The sequence below is a fragment of the Lithobates pipiens genome, unplaced genomic scaffold, assembly GCF_037356315.1.
Source record: "Lithobates pipiens isolate NorthernLeopardFrog02 unplaced genomic scaffold, aLitPip1_a1.2 Scaffold_13, whole genome shotgun sequence".
Taxonomy (NCBI): Eukaryota; Metazoa; Chordata; class Amphibia; order Anura; family Ranidae; genus Lithobates; species Lithobates pipiens.
The window spans coordinates 195,067,191-195,087,850 of NW_027507718.1; the positions used below are offsets into that span (position 1 = coordinate 195,067,191).

Genomic DNA, 20,660 nt, shown 5'->3' on the forward strand with positions numbered 1-20,660 from the left:
CCGCGTACACACGGGCGGATTGTCTGCCCAACTTAGTCCGCTGAACCGTGTTTCAGGGAACAATCCGCTCGTGTGTGGGCTTCAGCGGACTTTTTCAGCGGACAGTCTGACGGACAAAGTCTTTCGGAATTTCCGTAATTTTGTCCGTCCAAACTTGGTTTTGTCCGTCCAAACTTGGTTTCAGCGGACAGTCCGCTCGTGTGTAGGCAAGTTGGACGGACTAAGTATGGCGCATGCTCAGAAAGGATTTACACGGCCAAAGGTTGCATTGCAGTGTATTGGACGTCGTTTTTCTAGTCCCGTCGTACGTGCTGTACACGTCATCGCGCAAGCTTTCAGCGGACTGTCTGTTCATCGTGTGTGGTCAAGTCCGTTCCTTCAAATGTTGAACGGACTGTCTGTCGGATTGTCTGACGAACTTAGTTGGGCAGACAATCCGCCCGTGTGTACGCGGCCTAAGACAGCTACCCAATTACAGAAATGGAAGGATGGATCCAAATAGGTAAGTCCATCGATATATATAAGAAATGTGAGTAGATATTAGTATGCAGTCCACAACTCCTCCATGCCTGATTGTCGACGCGTTTCTTAAAAAGATTTGCTTTCTCAGGACAAATTGGGTAAGTACTACTGATTGACCTCGAAAAACAGAACTCGGTCGGGAACAGATCCAGGGAAAAGGACAGATGGGCCTCCAAATGGGAACCCTAAAAAGCTAGATGACAATGGGCATCCAAGTTCTGAAGTTGTACCGGCGGGACTTCACCTCCCAGGGTGACCAACAAATTATCTGACCACTCTAGTAGGGTGCAGATATAGGTTCAAAAAGGGGCCAAAGGAGGTTGTAACAGAGTAAAGCAAAGGGGGTGTCCAGACATTTGGAGATATACAGAAGCCCCAGATGGACTCATAAAGGCAGTATCTCAGTATTTAGGGCAAGTACACCCAAAATGGAGGTTCATCCTTATTAGAGTGAAGTCCACCCCAAGAAAGAGGGATGAATTATCACTTGGAAGCTCAGGAGTTGAGCTTAACCAGACACCCGATAGGGTGGGGGAACCTTATTTGGGAAATCCATGTTATCTGGTGTCACCAGTGTTGCAGCCATTGTTCTTGTTATACAGTATCTCACACGTGAGCACACCCCTCACATTTTTGAAAATATTTTATTATACCTTTTCATGTGACAACACTGAAGAAATTACACTTTGCTACAATGTAAAGTAATGAGTGTACAGCTTGTATAACAGTGTAAATTTCCTGTCCCCTCAAAATAACTCAACAAACAGCCATTATTATCTAAACCGCTGGCAACAAAAGTGAGTACACCCCTAAGTGAAAAAGTCAAAATTGGGCCCAAAGCGTCAATATTTTGTGTGGCCACCAATATTTTCCAGCACTGCCTTAACCCTCTTGGGCACGGAGTTCATCAGAGCTTCACAGATTTCCACTGGAGTCCTCTTCCACTCCTCCATGATGACATCACGGAGCTGGTGGATGTTAGAGACCTTGTGCTCCTCCACCTTCATTTGAGGATGCCCCACAGGTGCTCAATAGGGTTTAGTCCTGGAGACATGCTTGGCCATTCCATCACCTTTACCCTCAGCTTCTTTAGCAAGTCAGTGGTCTTCTTGGAGGTGTGTTTTGGGTCCTTATCATGTTGGAATACTGCCCTACAGCCCAGTCATTGAAGAGAGGGGATCATGCTCTGCTTCAGTATGTCACAGTACATGTTAGCATTCATGGTTCCCTCAATGAACTGTAGTTCCCCAGTGCTGGAAGAACTCATGCAGCCCCAGACCATGACACCCTCACCACCATACTTGACTGTAGGCAACACACACTTGTCTTTGTGCTCCTCACCTGGTTGCTGCCACACACGCTTGACACCATCTGAACCAAATAAGTTTATCTTGGTCTCATCAGACCATAGGACATGGTTCCAGTAATCCATGACCGTAGTCTGCTTGTCTTCAGCAAACTGTTTGTAGGCTTTCTTGTGCATCATCTTTAGAAGAGGCTTTCTTCTGGGACAACAGCCGTGCAGATCTTTTTGATGCAGTGTGCAGCATATGTTCTGAGCACTGACAGGCTGACCCCCCACTCTTTCAACCTCTGCAGCAATGCTGGCAGCACTCATACATCTATTTACCAAAGACAGCCTCTGGATATGATGCTGAGCATGTGCACTCAACCTCTTTGGTCGACCATGGCGAGGCCTGTTCTGAGTGGAACCTGTCCTGTTAAACCACTGTATGGTCTTGGCCACCGTGCTGCAGCTCAGTTTCAGGGTCTTGACAATATTCGTAAAGCTTAGGCCATCTTGATGTAGAGCAATAATTCATTTTTTTTTTCAGATCCTCAGAGAGTTCTATGCCATAAGGTGCCATGTTGAACTTCCAGTGACCAGTATGAGAGAGTGAGAGTGATAACACCAAATTTAACACACATGCTCCCCATTCACACCTGAGACCTTGTAACACTAACAAGTCACATGGCACTGGGAGGGAAAATGGCTAATTGGGCTCAGCTTGGACATTTTCACTTAGGGGTGTATTCACTTTTGTGTCCAGCAGTTTGGACATTAATGGCTGTGTGTTGAGTTATTTTGAGGGGACATCAAATTTACACTGTTATACAAAGCTGTACACTCACTACTTTACATTGTAGCAAAGTGACATTTCTCCAGTGCACATGAAAAGATATAATAAAATATTTACAAAAATGTGAGGGGTATACTCACTTTTGTGAGATACTGTACATATTCGTACAGTATTTGTAATATACAGTATTGTATTTTTTATAGGGAAGTCTCAGCTGATTCCATTATATTTAATAAACCCATTATGCACCAAAAGCATTCCCTTCAACCGTTTTCATTTTCCTTTTTTTGAGCAGTCAGTAATTTGGTTTTGGAATTGCTTCATTAAGTGTTGTATTCAAATTATGTACTTAAAGGAATATTTTACCATCATTGCTGTTACATTGAGCCTTTTTTTGCTCTATTGAAAACAAAATCAAAAGTTTTGAATGGAGTTGGGTGTTCTTAGAAGTTTACAGTTATAGGACAGTTATACCCAACATATGTCTAGCAGCAACATAAAAATATGAAGCAAATATTGTTATCCTATATAATCCTAAATGAAATTATTTGAGTAATTGACTGTATTTTTCAAACTTTGTTTTGTAGATTAAAGTTGTGCTAGTTGTGCTAAAAAATGCTAATGGAATTTAAATATGTAGCTAAATAGACAGATAATGGAACAGCTATTGTAAGCTTTTTTTCTCAAATATACACGATTCAGAAATTTGCATAACTACTCCTTTATGTGCAAACTTCCCTTTTTTTGATAAATAAATAGAGGGACTTTAAGCCAGAAAATAACAGAGGCAGGAAACGGCAAAACTGATTTACCTTGCAGAAGTTCATCCACAGCAAAATGCATCTAAAGAGTCTTGTTGCAGTATGTGTGCTGGGATTTTTTGTGATAGCCGAGGTTATAGAAGGTGAGTTCTTAAAGACTTTTGCTTTTAGTTTTCTATGAACTCAACATTCAGAAAATATATTTTAGCATTAGAGAAATGTAAACTCAAGCAGTAGTATAAAGTTGTTATATAGTATATTGTTTAAAGAGATGTATTATGTGCTGTGGATTTTTTGGCATTGAAATGTGACTAACCAAAATATATATTTTTTTCCTCAAGAGAAGTGGGGGAAGGATTAGAAAGTCTATTATGTTTTTTTATTACTGTTGGTGTCTCCATTAGGGAGATTATTCTTCACATTCTGTCTTGATGACCACTGTCTGTCCACTGTTACCGGAAAAATGAAGGGAAATTGTACTTGGGATCTTAATTCTTTCTTATACTATCCAAATTAAAAAAAAAGTATTGGCTGGAGTTCCACTGTAAGTGTAGCTGCTTAACCACTTCCCGACCAGCGCACGACGATGTACGTCAACAGAATGGCACGGGCAGGCATATTGGCGTACAGGCACGTCCAATATTCAATGCCCCCCTGCCATCGGGAGCGCGCCGCCGGCGGCGTGCTCCCGCGCTGGTCGGGACCCCCGTGAGTCCGGTCGCGGGACCCGCGGACTCGATCGCCGCGGGCATCCCTGCGATCGTCTCACGGAGCGGCCGAATGGAGGAAATGCCGAGTAAACTAGTGACGCTGATCTCTGCTCCATGTGATTGGAGCAGAGATCAGTGTTCACTAAATGAAAGCCCAACCCCCCCACAGTTAGTAACACACCCCTAGGAACACTTAACCCCTACACTGCCACCCACTGGTTAACCCCTTCACTGCCAGTGTCATTTACACAGGATTCACTGCATTTATATAGCAGTGATTACTGTATAAATGACAATGGTCTCAAAAATGTGTCAAAAATGTCCGATGGTCCCCCACAATGTCGCAGTCACAATAAAAATCGCTGATCGCCGCCATTACTAGTAAAAAAAAATAATAAAAAATTATTAATAAAAATGCTATAAAACTATCCCTATTTTGTAAACGCTATAACTTTTGCGCAAACCAATCAATAATCGCTTATTGCGATTTTTTTTACCAAAAATATGTAGAAGAATACGTATCGGCCTAAACTGAGGGAAAAAAAGTTTTTTTATATATTTTTGGGGGATATTTATTATAACAAAAAGTAAAAAATAATGCATTTTTTAAAAATTGTCGCTCTATTTTTGTTTATAGCGCAAAAAATAAAAACCGCAGGGGTGATCAAATACCACCAAAAGAAAGCTCTATTTGTGGGGAAAAAAGGATGTCAATTTTGTTTGGGAGCCACGTCGCATGACCGCACAATTGTCAGTTAAAGCGATGCAGTGCCGAATCGCAAAAAGTGGTCTGGTCTTTGACCAGCAAATTGGTCCGGTCTGAAAGTGGTTAAAATACATTATGCCTGTACAAGATAGGGTGTTTGGAAAAGATTTACATTTTGTCAATCGAAAACATATGCATTTCTACCGTCAATTACAGAGCTCATTTTGCTGTTGTTCCCCATGTTTTTTCCCTTTCTTCTTTATATTCCATTGCCACTTGTTGAATATAATGCCTTATTTTGTCTGTTCTCTTGCTTTTTATTTCATGATTAACTTTTTCTCTTTTGTATTTATGAAATATTTTTGTACTCCCTCCGTTTTTTTTCTTTTTCTCTTTTTTCTTTCCAATCCCATTCAGTTTTTATTTTTGTCATGACCTGCCAACATTGCAATATGCTTTTTGCCAAATTATTGGTGAAAAAATAGGACGGGTCATTGTAAAAAGCATAAGTGGACTTTACTGATGAGAGCGTTATGCCTGTACAATTTAAGGTATTTGGAAAAGATTTAAATTTTATCAATAGAAAACATATGCAATTCTACCACCAATTACAGAGCTCATTTTACTTTTGTTCCCTCTGTGTTTCCCTTTCTTCTTTATATTCTGTTGCCACATATTGTATATAATGTCTTATTTTGTCTGTTGTCTTGCCACTGTTGTCTTCAAATTATTAGTGAACAAAAAAAAAGAGGACAGGTCATTGTAAAAAGCATAGGTGGACTTTACTGCTGAGAGAATTGCTTGAAGGAAGCGTGTGGTTCACCCAAGAAAGGTAATTCACAGGTTTGCATTAAAGCCCAATCCGTCAGCACATAGTTACCCATTACTATTGAGTATGGAGATGAATGCAGTTCACCTGTACCATGTAACAGTGCCTGTGCTTGTTGATCATTGCAGCATTTGCTATCACCCTGAGCACAGGGTGACAGTCAACCCTGTGTAAGCTCTGACTACTACTATGACCTGAATTTATTCAGGGCACTATTTTTCTTACTCTACACGGCTGTACTGATCGGCAAGCAAGCAAGCAAGTTGCCAGGAATTAAGGGAACCTGTTGCTTTTTTTCCGTCCATGGGCAAAGCAGAAAACAGGTTCACTTAAAAGCCCAGGAAACTTGAAAATTCTCCCTTGTCGTAGAGCTGCGCTCACACTGCAGGGCTTAACTGCTCTTTAGGTGTAGGGGGGGGCATGGAAAAAAAAAGAAAGATTTACTTACCTGATACTCCACACTACTAGACCGGTTCCCATATTGTCTTCTCCCCCACGCTGCAGTAGTCTAAAGTCCTGACATCATTAGGACTGTCCATAGCCCTGCATTGGACTTGAGGATATCAAGGCATAATCCACCACTGGAGTATGGGGAGGCACTGCCTACCAGAGAAGCAGAGAATCAGGTAAGCAAATGTGCTCCTACTCTCCACTCAGCCCCACTGCATGGGAGATTTTTAATTGTTTATCTGGAGTAGGGTTTAAGATACTTAAAAGCACTGGTTCATTGTAAGGTATTAGTTTGCCATTTTCAAAATCCAGAGTTTGAGCTGTGTGATTTACAAATTGTGTTAACACTCATTGATCAACACAATATCACTCCAGCCTTTCTCAAACTTTATGAAACCCTAAGGTTCCTCCAGAGTTTGCTAGGGGTTCCTTGATAAATGATCAATTTCTGATAAGTAACCACTGACACCAGTTATCAGTTCAGCTATATTAAGGGGGGTTTCCAACTACTTACCTCAAATGTAAGCAGCATTCTGCCCAGTGACCATCACACTAATGTCCTGTGAGCTGTAAAGTAGTAATTATTAGCAGGGGTCGTCTGAAAGTTATTTTAAGGGTTCTTCCATGTTAAATAAGTTGAGAAAGGCTGCTTTATGTATTAGACGGCAACATTATCCATTACATATGCCTCAGAATTTGATATACTGTTAGCAATGTGAAGAACATTTCATCCTATGCATTTAATTAGCAGCAATACATTCTGTAGTGGTTTCCACAGAAAAACAAACCATTAGCTGATGCCCCTGGAGAGTTTATAACAGAGGTTTGACTTTTGACTGGCACTTCCTTTAGTATGGAGGGATTTAAAGTGCAGCGCTAAGTAATTGATAAAATACCGGTATATAAAAATATCAACAATAAAGTGGCAATGCAAAATTACACATAAATTATGCACATGTAGTTTCAATTTGCAACTACAAAGCAAAAATAAACATGTTAAAAAGCATAGTGTCCATCAACCTTCCTGGTGGCATGATTATGTCTGATGTTTGATGCTGAAAGCAGTACATTGTTTTGCACAGAAATTTGGCCTTTTATATTGTAGGCCTGTAATTCTTAGGAATAACTCACTTAAATTTGTTCAAGAGTCTAGTAGACATCCCAGGTATGATAAAGTTTGAAACACAAAATCATAAATGATAATATAATAAATAACTATAAATAATTATAACAAATCATAATATAATAATAATAAAATGTATTCAATAGCATAATCAAATCAAAAATACTGAAATTTGCTCAGTTGCAGAATTGTTGCTGTCGTTACTTTCAGTGTCTGATGCCAAATTTACCCACAAATCACTAGCGCTCCACAAGTGATTCAAATTTACTATCATTGTTTTTTAGCTGGTCTAAAACCGCTTTTGACGTAAAGACCCACTTTTTGGTTGCTATGGACATTCTCATGTCCCAAGCAAAAAGAACAGTATATATAATATAAAACTGCATACAGGGCACTGGACAAAGCACTAGGGACAAAAGGGAGGTGAAGTTATTTGATACAGTAATGTAATCTGTAAGATTACAGTGTACTGTATGTATTATGCTTTTTGCACTATTTGAATCTGGTGCTGGGCTCTGTCCCCGTGCGTCACGATACTCGCAGGGAATGGAGACCAGCACAGTGATAAATCGAGTGGAGGTTTCAGCCTGCACATACATTGGAGAGACATCGCAGGATCCTGGGGACAAGGTAAGTAACTTTGCCTGGATCCTGTGATGTAATCCCAAGTGTGGCTCGGGGTTACCACTTTTGGTAAGGAAAATTCCCCCCGAACCACACTCGGGATTACCGATAGGGAGGTTAAACTGTATCGAGGGACAGGTAAAAAAAGTCTAAAATAGATAAGGGTGAAGAAATGATTTGAAAAGTGCAAAGTGGATCTTCAGACTTCAAAATGAAGATCACCAATAAGAGTGTGCGCTCAGCAGGGGAAAATTCACCATCCAACGTGCAACCGCCACCAAGGATGGTAATAGGATACTCTTACCAAATGGTGTGGGCTACCTGCCAGCAGCAAGGAGCCAAATAAGCAAAAATTATGGGGTCTTTAATGTCACAGGAACCAGCATGTGAATTATGTGAGTGCGGATTCACCATCCAAACATTCCAAGAACCAACATACAGAAAGTGTGACGATCCAAACTCAGCATGTAAAGGCTCTTAGGCTATTTTAGCTGTATAAAGAGTGTGCGTGTGTATGTGTGTGTGTGTCAGGCAAGTGAGTACATTAGAGTGTCCTTATAGAGTTTATAACGTGTATTTTGTCTTCGTATTTAGTTTATATCTTTGCAAAACAGATGGATTTTAGAGCAAATATTTTTTACTTTTTTTTGGGGGGGGGGGGGGATATTTTTCACTGAAATTTTTTTGATGTTGTCAATCTGTGTTGTTTGTAGGTTGTTAGTTTCACTATGATTTAATTGTCTGTGCTGCATTATTTTGCTAAATCTTCCTCAAGCTGTTACAGACTACTAAATGTTTAAATCCTTAAGAGACTGTCCGTTTGTGGGCGCAGTCCATTTAACTCCTGTTAATTTCCTCTGCAAAATGGTCAGACCTCAAAACCATATTCTGTTGGTGTCTCAAAGTAACATACATGTGTTTTTTGCTTATCTTGCCCTTTTCCAAGTCCTGTTTTGTTGACCAATAAAATTTGTAGCAAATGTCTATGTTTTATGTGTTTTGTTAATCATTTATTTTGCAGATGCATGCTCAATCCAAGTATTGCATTTTAAACTCCCCCCCCCCCAGCAATTTTCATGCAACAGATTTACCAACTGCAGGTGTGATTTGTCTAAAAGCTACTTTGCTGGTGCCTTCATGGTAGCATATGCATGTGTATGCTGCCATGGATAGGCACCAGGAAAGGAAAATTACAGAGAGGTAAGTATTCAAGTTTCCATTCTAATTGCAGTGCCAGCAGTTACGGTTAGCGAGCTGGGTGGCGCAGTAATTATTTTCTTTTTACTTCCTTTATGTGCTAATATCATTAATTTGATTTGTGCTAATGTGATGCTGTGACTAGTCTGCAAAGTTGTCTATTCCAAGTCATGTTAAAGGCAAAAATAACAGCACTTTTGTACTTAATTATTATTGCAGGCCTACATGTAGAACCGCATATGCCAAGTGAGAGATGTCATTGCCGTAAACTAAGAACAACCCATATAAACAAAAACTTGATTAAGAAGCTTGAAATCATTCCAAAAAGATCTTATTGTACAAAGGTGGAAATTATGTAAGTGGTACAGATAAGTACCTTGTTTGTTTCTGATTTGGTAGACTGTATCATGCTTCATTGGTGAAGAAAGAGATCATGGGGTTGGTGGTTACAGCAGAAGATTGTCCACTAGCCTGCTAGTTGGATCAGTCATTTTCATTGATGCTTTACAGTCCAAACATATTCCCTAATAATGGCATACATTTATTATACTCCTAAAATGTTATCTTCAGTTAAGCCCACGCCACTAAAGCCAAAAACCAAAGAAGGAAAAAAAATGAAAGATGAACGCCAGGAAAACAGTAAAACACACTAGAAAAATATACTGCACTATTTGATGAAATTTCAAGCTGCGGCTCAAGATGTTATACGTCACGAACACAAATATACAAAAAAGGAGCTGCGCTAAATGTATCACTGCACACTAATTCAACCAAAAATATAAATGTGCTACAAAAATTCAAAGAAATTTAAATCATGACAGTATGATGTAAAGTGAATTATCAATACTTATTAGTGAAATAAACGCTATTAGTGATAGAGATATCAAAAAGACAATTTCACAAACGTAATAAATCGCGTGACTAAGAAAAAAGTCCCCGGGAGGAGGAGCGTTGTACTGACGTCACCGCTACATGCATAGTCCCGGAAGCCACGGGCTGTTAGCAAGGCCGGCCGGCTCGCGTTTTATGCTGAAGTTTTTACGCTATGCAAGGTTTTATTTACTTTATGGGGAATTTGCTACGTGTTTGAGCTTTCCCATCTGCGGACCATCCTAATTGAGGCTGAGGGGTTCCCTGTGTGCCAGAAGTTTCTCAGGCTAGGGTTACAGCCATCTGCTTGGTGTGGCCCCCTGTAGTAAGGGACCACCTTGTTCTGGTAAGCGGCAGTGTGTCTTTGTGAGGGAGGTTTTTCACATGTCACTTTTTGTGGAGGATTAGGCGCTACACCATCATTGAAAAGTCACAGATCTTTATATGGACTTTGTTTTTTCTATGTTTTGATTTTACACTATCACACGTGATCACTATTATGTGCGGACTTTTTTCTTAGGCACACGATTTAATACGTTTGTGAAATTGTCTTTTTGATATCTGTATCACTAATAGCCTTTATTTCACAAGTAAGTTTTGATAATTCACTTTATATCATACTGTCATGATTTCCATTTCTTTGAATTTTTGCAGCACATTTATATTTTTGGTTGAATTAGTGTGCAGTGATACATTTAGCGCAGCTCCTTTTTTGTATAAACAGTAAAACGCACCTATGAAATGCATATAGAGAGGTTGTCTTACCTGCCAAAGGATTTGTATTTTTGTCCATGCAATCCTGAGATTTACACAGCTTTGCCACATAGCACAGCCCTGTCTGGCAAGAGACTGTTTTTCTCTGTTTTTCTCTGTTGCATTTAGGTAACACTTATAGGTCACCTCCGCACACCAAGTCTATAACTGGACAGTCACGGAGAATAAGCAGCAGACCGATAAACTTATCTCTCTGTCACCTTGTTCTCTCCTCCTATCAGCCTTGTTAGTACACCAGAACTGTAGGCCAACAGATTGGCTCTGTGTGCTTCATCTACCTCTCCCAGTCCTAACTCTGCTTTTTACCAGGTTAAGTTAGGTAAATACATTGCCTGCATATAAAAAAATACATTTGAGAATGTATTAATTTATTTGTGTTTATTTGCTCCTCCTGGAATTTAGCCCAAACCAGCGTATCAAATGCTTGATTTAATTTTCTAAATAATAAAAAAAAACAGTTGGGATTTGGTTGCTATGGGTGATACCTCTCCATCCCTTGTACTCTAAATATGAGCACCATTGCTATCTAGAGAACACAGACACAGTGCTAAACACGCAGAAAATACTGCATCATCATGCAATCTGCATCTTTCTCATTAAGAACTATTTTATATTTCATAAAATAGTATCTTATATTCACTAAAACACTATACCCCATTTAGTGCAGGATAAGAAAAAATGCTTAATCTGATTTAACTGTACACTGTGAATTTCTCACAGTGCCTGGAGGATATTTAGCATCATCTAGCGCTTTTCGCCCCAGCATTATGTCCCTGCATTGCTCATTCCATTCATTGGATTTCAGTTCTTTCAGCTCAGCCTTATATGTGGGTGATACCTAGGACAGTCTGCTGTTTTGAGGAAGCTATCTATGTACAGACCCTCCCATCAGTCATAATCTGCCTGCATTGCATAGAGATGCCTAGAGATCCTGTGATGGTATCACTGGGTCTAAAGCAATGCAATTAATAGGAAATGTTTTATTTGAAAAGTTCACTAACCTGTTGATGATGGGGGAAGGGAGGGACATGAGAAGGCAAAATTATAAAACAGATTAAACTTCAGCTTTAATTAATAACTGCAGTTACAGAAAACCTGTATTCTTCTTCCAGAATAACACTAAAGAATGACAATCAAGTATGTATTGATCCAAAAGCAAGGTGGTTTTCTGTTCTTCTACCCAAGCTGTACCAGTAAGTTTGTCTGCTTAGATATTCATTCAATTCATAGAAAATGGTCAATTGTAGTTATACTTAAAGGTATAACATTCCACAGTAACTGAAAAGTATTTTTCATTTAACAACTGACATAAGCCAGGGCATGTTACCTGGTACGGTTCAGGAGGGGGTGCTCTCTCCCCCCTCTTTTCCTGCGGCCTGCCAGGTTGCGTGCTCAGATAAGGGTCTGGTATGGATTTTTGGGGGGACCCCACGCCAATTTCTAAAAAAAAATTGGCACGGGGTTCCCCTTAATATCCATACCAGACCTGAAGGGCCCAGTGCCCTCCCACGCATTTTATTCTTTTAAATTTTAGTTCGGGGTTCCCCTGTGGGGGAATCCCACGCCTTTTTTATCAATGAACTTTTATGTGTATTCCCAGACCGGCAATTCATTATAGCCGCGAGTCATTTTAAATTACTTTTTTTACTTTAGAAATGTAATTTTGCTGTCAGACTGTTCTAAACATGGGAAACATGTGCCACTTTACAGGCATATTTTAGACAACCCCCAGGTACAAAATTTTAAGGAATATTACAATTTTATTGTTTCACTTTAAGCATTATTAAAATCACTGCTCCAGAAAAAAATTCAGTTTTTAAAACTTTTTTTTGCATTGATACATGTCCCCTGGGGTAGGACCCAGGTCCCCAAACACTTTTATGACAATACCATGCATATAAGCCTTCCAAATTAGCACTTTCAATTTCTCATATAGACTTTTAAAGGGTGTTGCGCGACTTTCGAATTTGCCACCAACACCCCAAATTGTTCACTATTCGGCGAACAGGCGAACACCCGATGTTCAAGTCGAACTTGCGTTCGACTCGAGCATCCGGACCATCCCTGGATGGAAAAATCCAAAATTTTGACTTGTCCCCAAAACCAGAATATAGGGAAATCTTTTTTTTTCCCCCAATAGTGTTTATTGTTTTGCATAAGCAGAGCGGACATGGACCAGACATGCGCTTGCTCAGCTGGGATCAGTGAAAAGATTCCTCACTGAGCAGGGGGACTCCAACAGAGCCCGTCCTGTGTGAGGGGGCTGTAAATCTCATAGTTACATAGTTAGTCTGGTTTAAAAAAGACACAAGTCCATTTAGTTTAACCAATAAAAGGGGGGAAAAAAGGGGGGAGAAAAAATCCTAAAAAAAAATATATATCATACAATCCTATATACACAACTCTATACCCACAGTTAATCCTCCGGAGGGAAAAAAAACCCCAGCAGAGGATGAACCAATTTGCTACAGCAGGGGAAAAATTGCTTCTTGATCCCCTAAGAGGCAATTGGATGAGAGGAAAATCTTTCAATAGGGAAACATGTTCCAGTGACAGCTGACGTACCTCACTTTAGAGGTCAACAAACAGGGGTTTTAACTTCCCTTATACTATATAAATGTTTTAGCTTTAGATTTAGCTTTAGATAGACTATCTACTGGCATTTAGGTTGTCAAAGGTACTATTTGATTATGTAGATCTGAGAAGATGTTTTGTAATGCCGCGTACACACGGGCGGACTGTATGGTGTACTTAGTCCGTCGAAACACATTTCAGCGGACAGTCCGCTCGTGTGTGGGCTTCAGCGGACTTTTTTAGCGTGCAGTCTGGCGTACTAAGTATTTCGGATTTTTCGAAATTCTGTCCGTCGTACTTTGGTTTCAACGGACAATCCGCTCGTCAGTAGGCTAGTTCGACGGACTAAGAATGGCGCATGCCCAGAAAGGATTTACACGGCGGAAGGGTGCTTTGCTGTGTATTGGACTTCCTATTTCTAGTCCCGTCGTACGTGCTGTACACGTCATCGCGCAAGCTTTCGACGGACTGTTTGTGCATCCGTGTGTGGTCAAGCCCGTTCAGTCGAAAGTATGACGGACTGTCCGTCGGATTGTATGACGGACTAAGTACGCCATACAGTCCGCTCGTGTGTACGCGGCATAAGGTGCATCAAGGAATGTTTTCTCTGTTACTTTAACAGATTTGCGCTAGATTCATGTTACGTGATTTACTTTTCCCCCGAATATTATAAAGACCTTTACCTTAGCCCTTTCAACCCATGTAATGATTCGGTGTCAAAATTAGGAACAAAGTATTTTTGAAATGGAAACTTTTAAACAAGTATAATAGCAATAATATCATTATTTATTCCACAAAGAGTTGGAGCTCACATCTATTGATCTTCATGTAATACAATAATCTATTTTAATAGGAAAGGGAAATACCTTAAAGCAACCCTATAACTTGTAAAAAAAATCCAGTCTGCAGCATCCAGTGAAAAAATATGGTGTGGCAAGCGATGTGTCAAATCTTTGGTCTCCTCCACAGTTATTGTCGCTGCTGCTGTCCAAATGCTGTGGCTATCTGACACTTCTGGGTGTGTCAGATAGCATGTCGTCCCCCCCGGCCTTGTTGTATCTCCTGCTGACCACTACGTTATTACAGTGTACTGTAGTCTCAAAGTGGCCAGAAGGAGTAACCATTGTCCCCTGTGGCAAACAAGCTATCTGACACACCCAGAAGTGTCAAAAAGCAATGCTGCTGGTAATTTCTCAAAGGAAAAAAAGATTTTTCTTGGTACCTACTGGAGAGGTAAGCATACAGCTTTCTTTTCATTCAAGGGATGCTGCAGGCTTGATTTTGTATATAAATGACAGGTTATCTTTATTAGAGTGTAGGGTAGTCAGACAATCGGAATATAAGCCTGCCTCTGACTCTATAACATATGACATATAAACATACAAGGATGCATGAGAAAACCATATAACAATTATGGCACAATTATGAACAATTATGAATCAGTTTATTTCCATCAACAACAAAATGTTTATGGGCAGCTCTAAATTGGATTTAGGGTGACACAAAGCATTGCCTTTAATATATATTTTATTCTGTTTGACAGGGTTGTGAAACAGAAGCAGGGGAAGCAAGAAAATGGACAAACAACCATGGAAACTCCATATTCAAACTACAATGTGTGATCACTGCTTACAGTGAGGTGTAGGGCAACCTCTTCAAGTGCACAGTCATGTATAAAAGCATAAAAAAAATATTACCATTACTCCAGCTTGAATTAAAATGACAACTTTATGCCCTCCTAAGTAAAAGCCAGCAATCCATCTTTGAGTTTACATGTTTCAGGCGGTATAAATTCTTACTTGTAGCAACCTATGAGTAGGGGTTATATAGTCCAAATAGTGTAGGCAAGGCCATAAGTAGTTGGTTTTAACTGAAGATGAAACAAACATTGTCATTTTATTCAGGTGGACTGGTGGAGTCCTTTCTGATTTTATTCATATACAAACTTTATATGAAAACTGCATTTAAATGTATTTAATGCTAAAACAAAAAAAAATATTTTTTACAAAAAATTATGTTAAAGATATTTGTACAATAATTTATTTCTGGGTAAATATATGTGTAGATCTAAAAAGGGAAGTTGAATAAGCAGGCACAACTTAAAGCGGGAGTCCGCCGGGACTCCGCGTTTTTTTTTTTTTTTTTTTAAAGTCAGCAGCTACAAATACTGCAGCTGCTGACTTTTCAAATGGTGACACTTACCTGTCCAGCGCGCCCGCGATGTCGGCACCCGAAGCCGATCTCTAGATCGACACTCGGGTGCTGCCGCCGCCATCTTATGTATGGGAATCAGGAAATGGAGCCTTTCGGCTTCATTTCCCGGTTCCCTACTGCGCATGCGCGAGCCGCGCGGCGCAATCCAGACGGTCCCCGCTGCCTCTGGGAACTGTGTGTTTCCCAGCAGGCAGCGGGGCACTTGCGCAAAGGGGCGGGCAGTTGCGGAAAGGGGCGTAATCTACACCCCTTTCCACAGACAGCTATCCCAGAAGTGGGTGCAGTTACCTGGATTATCCAGGTAACTGCACCCCCCTCCCCCCTGAAAGGTGCCAATTGTGGCGCCGGAGGGGGGGGGATTCCGATGAGCGGAGGTCCATTTTAGGGTGGACCTCCGCTTTAACTTCCAACTTTCTAAGATGGGAAAGAGGGCCACATTTCAGTGCATGTATATAGGTAAAGGATACACCCCTGCCATGCCCCTTACCCCTGTGATAAATTAATATGCAAAAAAATATATGCAAAAAAAAAAAAAATTATTGGACAAATCCACAAGGGCTTATTTTCTCCACTCCATTTCCTTTATACTGTGTATTCAAATTAACAATATACATTAAGCTTTTCATCCAACCTTTAGACTATTATAACACTTTTAACACTAGAAGCGACAGGGTAAACACACAATTTTTAAATACTAACAAACAGGGTTTTGAAATATATATATATATATCCAAGAAATGTGAATTTAATATGAGATACTGTGAATGTACATTTATACAGAATTTTATATCAATGTATCTTGATAGGGTTGAATTTCAAGTTTGTTAAAATAAAATGCATGCTCTCAGAAGCTGCTAATCTGCTAGCTTCATGAGTAAAGTGTAAGGTCAATAATTAGAGTATGTCATTGCATAACATGGCTTATTATAGCAGCTCCAAGTAAAAAGAGCAGCTCCAAGTAAAAAGCTGAAAGGAACTGTAAAATATGGTAACAGCTTAGACAAGCTGCTCTAAAGTTGCAGGATCAAGATTACTTATTACATAATCAGTTTGGGAGGCAATTGACTTTACAGCTTTCTAGTTATAGGAACATATTAAGGTCGGGACGTGTGTTTATTTCAGGGCAATTGTCAGAAATTATTATAAATAGTTTTGTACACTGATGGTGCAAAGAAAAGGTGCTGTAGTAGTTAATGTCTTTTTTTTCAGATGTACTAATACACTGTATAATGTTTAACATTTAGACCTAGCTTATCAACTGAAGGATCACTTTCAAAAATTATGATTTTGTAATAATGGCATTTGTGTGTGGTTCTTAAAACAACACTTTTTTCTCACTCTGCATAATCTGAAAGTCCATCTCTGACTCCTCCGGCCTTATATACCAATGCCATAAACATGCTTGCTGGGCAGTTGATCTTCAGCAATACATGACCAGTGTAGATCAGATGTCCCCAACTTTCCTTTTTCCTGCTCGACCATAAGTACTCACCCCACCCCTTCTCATTACCTAGATTAACGAGACCAGAAATTAAATGGAGTACAAATGGCCATAGCAGCCTTTTTATTAACAAACACTTATTCAAATAACATTCTTTACATCAACAGTTGAAACCAAAATAAACAGTCCTCAGGCCTGTTGGTCTATGACGGTAACCCCAAAAATTCCAAAACATGTTCCACTGCTGCACTTTTGCCATCATAAGGCCTAGACAGCGGTGCCTGTCTTTCAGCAAATATCTCCTAAACCATGTAGGTTTAGCAGATATTTCTTAGACCTACAGGTCTTAATCTAGGCTTACCTGTAGGTCAAAGTGGTTTGTAAGGGTTTACAACCACTTTAGCTGGAACTCACCAGAGGGGCACATACCACCGATGAGTCCCCCATACTTCCTAAGTAATTTTCTTACATCATCACAGACCAAACTGCCTCCATTCGATCAGCTGCCATGACTTTCCTGTTTATACCACACACCTGCAAAGAAAGAAAAACAAACAGACAACACATAGGGAGGATGGGTGGGAAACTGCCTGCTTCTTCACCTGCTGACCTTACAATAATGCCCAAGAGCCCCGCCTCCCCTTTAGGTAAACTATTAGACCCCTCCTTTCCTGATTTTCCCAGCCAATCCTCTTTTTCCTGCTTCTACAACTTTAACTTCCTTAACCCCTTCATTACCTCCCCTTCTCACTCTGTCATGCCGGCCCTTCACTATTTTCATTAAATTCCTATCGCTCTGGACCTCACCGCAGTGATGCCTTACACTTATTGAAGAACATGGTGCACTTGCTTGTGTTTGACAGATGCATGTGCATACCTGCCTCAGTCCTGTATGTACACACAAATTCAGTAAAGTCAATCACTCTTTCTTGTGATCTTATCTTGTTTCTAATTAAATGTCTCCTTACCCCACAAAATTGGATGAGCAGGAGTTTTAGAGCTAAATAAAATTTGTTTTACAATGTTTTAGTTCAGTTTGGATTCTTTTTTCTTCTTCAGTTTGCAGTGCTTCGGAGTGAATGTTAACAAACCCTATAATGTTAACTAATCTGTGTTATTATTCCAGTCTACTTTTGTCACTACATGCTTACATTTATCTGATATATTTGTGATTGTGAATACCTGAAAAATATATCTAAATGCAATCAGGGAGCAGCATAGTTCATTTTATTGTCTGTTGATATATTTATAAGCAGACAATAGTCTACTGATAGCATATAATTATAGTATACAACCACCACAATATTAAACCAAGCACTCTTTTAGACACCCTAAGCCTACTAATGAAATGTTCTGACATTGTTAACTTACCTTTGCAATTTTACAAAAATGTAATCTTTTAAAACCGACGTCAAGCATGTAGTGTTATCTGTTCCTGCCAATGTTAATCTCATATTTAACATACCCATATATGTATGGTACTGATACTCTTTTCAAATCATGGTAACACTTTTTTATTATACCTGGTAGTGGAAAAACACTAATTCCTGTAACTCTGTAGAGTGTAAAAAGTGTAACTGAAAAAGTTAGTGTTTAGTGTCTACCATTAGACCCAGTATGTCCAGTTCAAACTCAAGCTGTACTATCAAAACAAATACTATTATTCTTCCATTATTATATAGACCAAATCTTGTGGCGACTTTTATTAGTAATTACATTCTCATACCAAAAAATAAAATAAGATAAAAACAAAAATGTTTTGAAAAGTGAATCCTTACCAAGTGATCAGAGACTAAAGATCTCAGTATAGGCAAATCTAGGAAACAACAACACAAGCATGGCAGATTTTGAAAGATAAGATTGCTTATGGAATAATAAGGCAAACAAATAACCTATACTATTAAATATCCTTTAGTTGGATGAGGGATTTTTTAGGCGTGCATAGTACTAAATAAACTACCGCCACCATCTTTAATAAGCCTTGGGGGGAGAGACATCTTGGAGAAGGCTTATTGGGTGACCATATTGGAGTGAATGCTGCCATCATGAAGTCTTCCCGGGGGGCACCCCCCCTTTCTCACCAACTGTAACCTTGCGGCAATATAGATGAATAATTGGCATGCCCAAACATAAGGCATAAGGCAAATGAGACAGGGGAACTCCATTTATACTACCAGGGATCATGGCTGAAATACAAACCATATACATATAAGTGAGTACCGCAAAGGACATTGAACAAAAAATATAACATTGTTTCAAAAAATATATAAAACAGGAGTTTGCATATCCATTTATAAATTAATCTAGTTCAAACTATGACCCCAACACATGAGTGGAAAATCCATCCAACCATTCCGGTTAAACCCCATATACAAGTAGATAGAATGAATGTACAACATCAATCCATATGTTCTAGTCATATCCCAGTCTCATCATACATAAGCTCATCATATCATCACATCAATCTCATCATACATAATAATACATAAGTATGACATTATTTCTCAAAGAGTAAAGATCTTTTCAAAATGAGTCTAGGCCAGAATATAACCCCAAAATATTGACAAAAAATTCATCCAAATGTTTTGGTCACAGTCCATACTGCTACTGGACTCTCAGGATCACTTATAGTTATCTAAAATCTTTTAAAGCTGGGAGCCTCATTCAGACCAGGAAAACATGAGGGTTGTTTAAGTCATATATCCATCTTGACTCCTTTAGTAGTTAAATCCACTCCTCGGTTTGAGCCTTGGACAAAATTTTATGAAAAAACATTATTACCAAGGTATCTTAATTGTCATAATTATCTTAAATATTTGATAAGCATAAGTTGTTGGTGCAAATACCTTGCACAAACTTTAAGAGTTTTAAAATCTTTCTTAGCGGGAAATTGAATTTTAAGGTCCTACAGGGGCATTATCTCACCCTCTGGCAAGAACTCTTTAGTGTTTTGCTACTATGGCCTCTTTCTTGTAAGCATAGACATAGAGCATCAGCTTTTTCCTTGAAATCTGAATACTATTTTTTGTACTGACTGTATAGGACAAAATTGCACAAAGACAATGGATTAGTGCTCATTGTGTATAAAATGGTGCTGCCCTTTGGTTGGTTGCCTATAAAATGTGAATGATACGGAGATTCCTGCTGGGCAATTATTCCAATTTCAAGGAAACAAATTCTTCTTTTACTGCAATTCTTCGTGAACTGTAGATTTTTTTAATTTTTATCAAGCATATCCATGAGGAGATTCAACTCCTGTCCACAGCATTAGTACATCATCAATGTAACGATACCAGGCTAGTATGTTCTCCAGGTCAGTTAAACAGGTATCTCTAGAATAAACAGTCCTTTCCCACCCTCCAGGCAAACGTTGGTGTATGATGGGGCATAACAAGTTCCCATCACCACCCCTGCACCTGGAGGTAAAGGGTCTTATTAAAACAAAAAGATAATGTGGGTCAAAATATGTTCCAAGAGTTGTAGTAGAAAATGGTTATAACCCCACATTGAGCATTCTCGTTTTCCAAAGAAGGATTCTATCATCTGTAGTCCCTTCTTGTGAGACATGCTGCTGTATAAACACTCATTATCACTGGCTAGCAGCCATGTGCTTGCATGGTGGATGTAATTTAAATCCTAAGTAGGCCTATTGTATCTTTGACATATAATGGGAGGCTTGTGGCATTTTGTTTTAAAAAGTTATCAAAAATCCAATTCATGTTTTCCACTTCGCACTCTATCCCTGATATAATAGGCCGGCCTGGAGGATTGTGAAAATCCTTAT

At 39.3% G+C, this 20,660-nt stretch overlaps 1 protein-coding gene across 1 annotated transcript; it reads left to right on the top strand.

Moving 5' to 3' along the window:
* Window positions 1–3,391: 3,391 nt before the first annotated feature.
* On the top strand, window positions 3,392–17,905 carry LOC143974555 (interleukin-8-like). Its single transcript, XM_077476083.1, has 4 exons — window positions 3,392–3,507; window positions 9,223–9,358; window positions 11,760–11,840; window positions 14,765–17,905. Exons 1-4 carry the CDS (start codon window positions 3,441–3,443, stop codon window positions 14,841–14,843), a joined length of 363 nt encoding a protein of 120 aa, XP_077332209.1. The 5' UTR covers window positions 3,392–3,440; the 3' UTR covers window positions 14,844–17,905.
* Window positions 17,906–20,660: the final 2,755 nt, after the last annotated feature.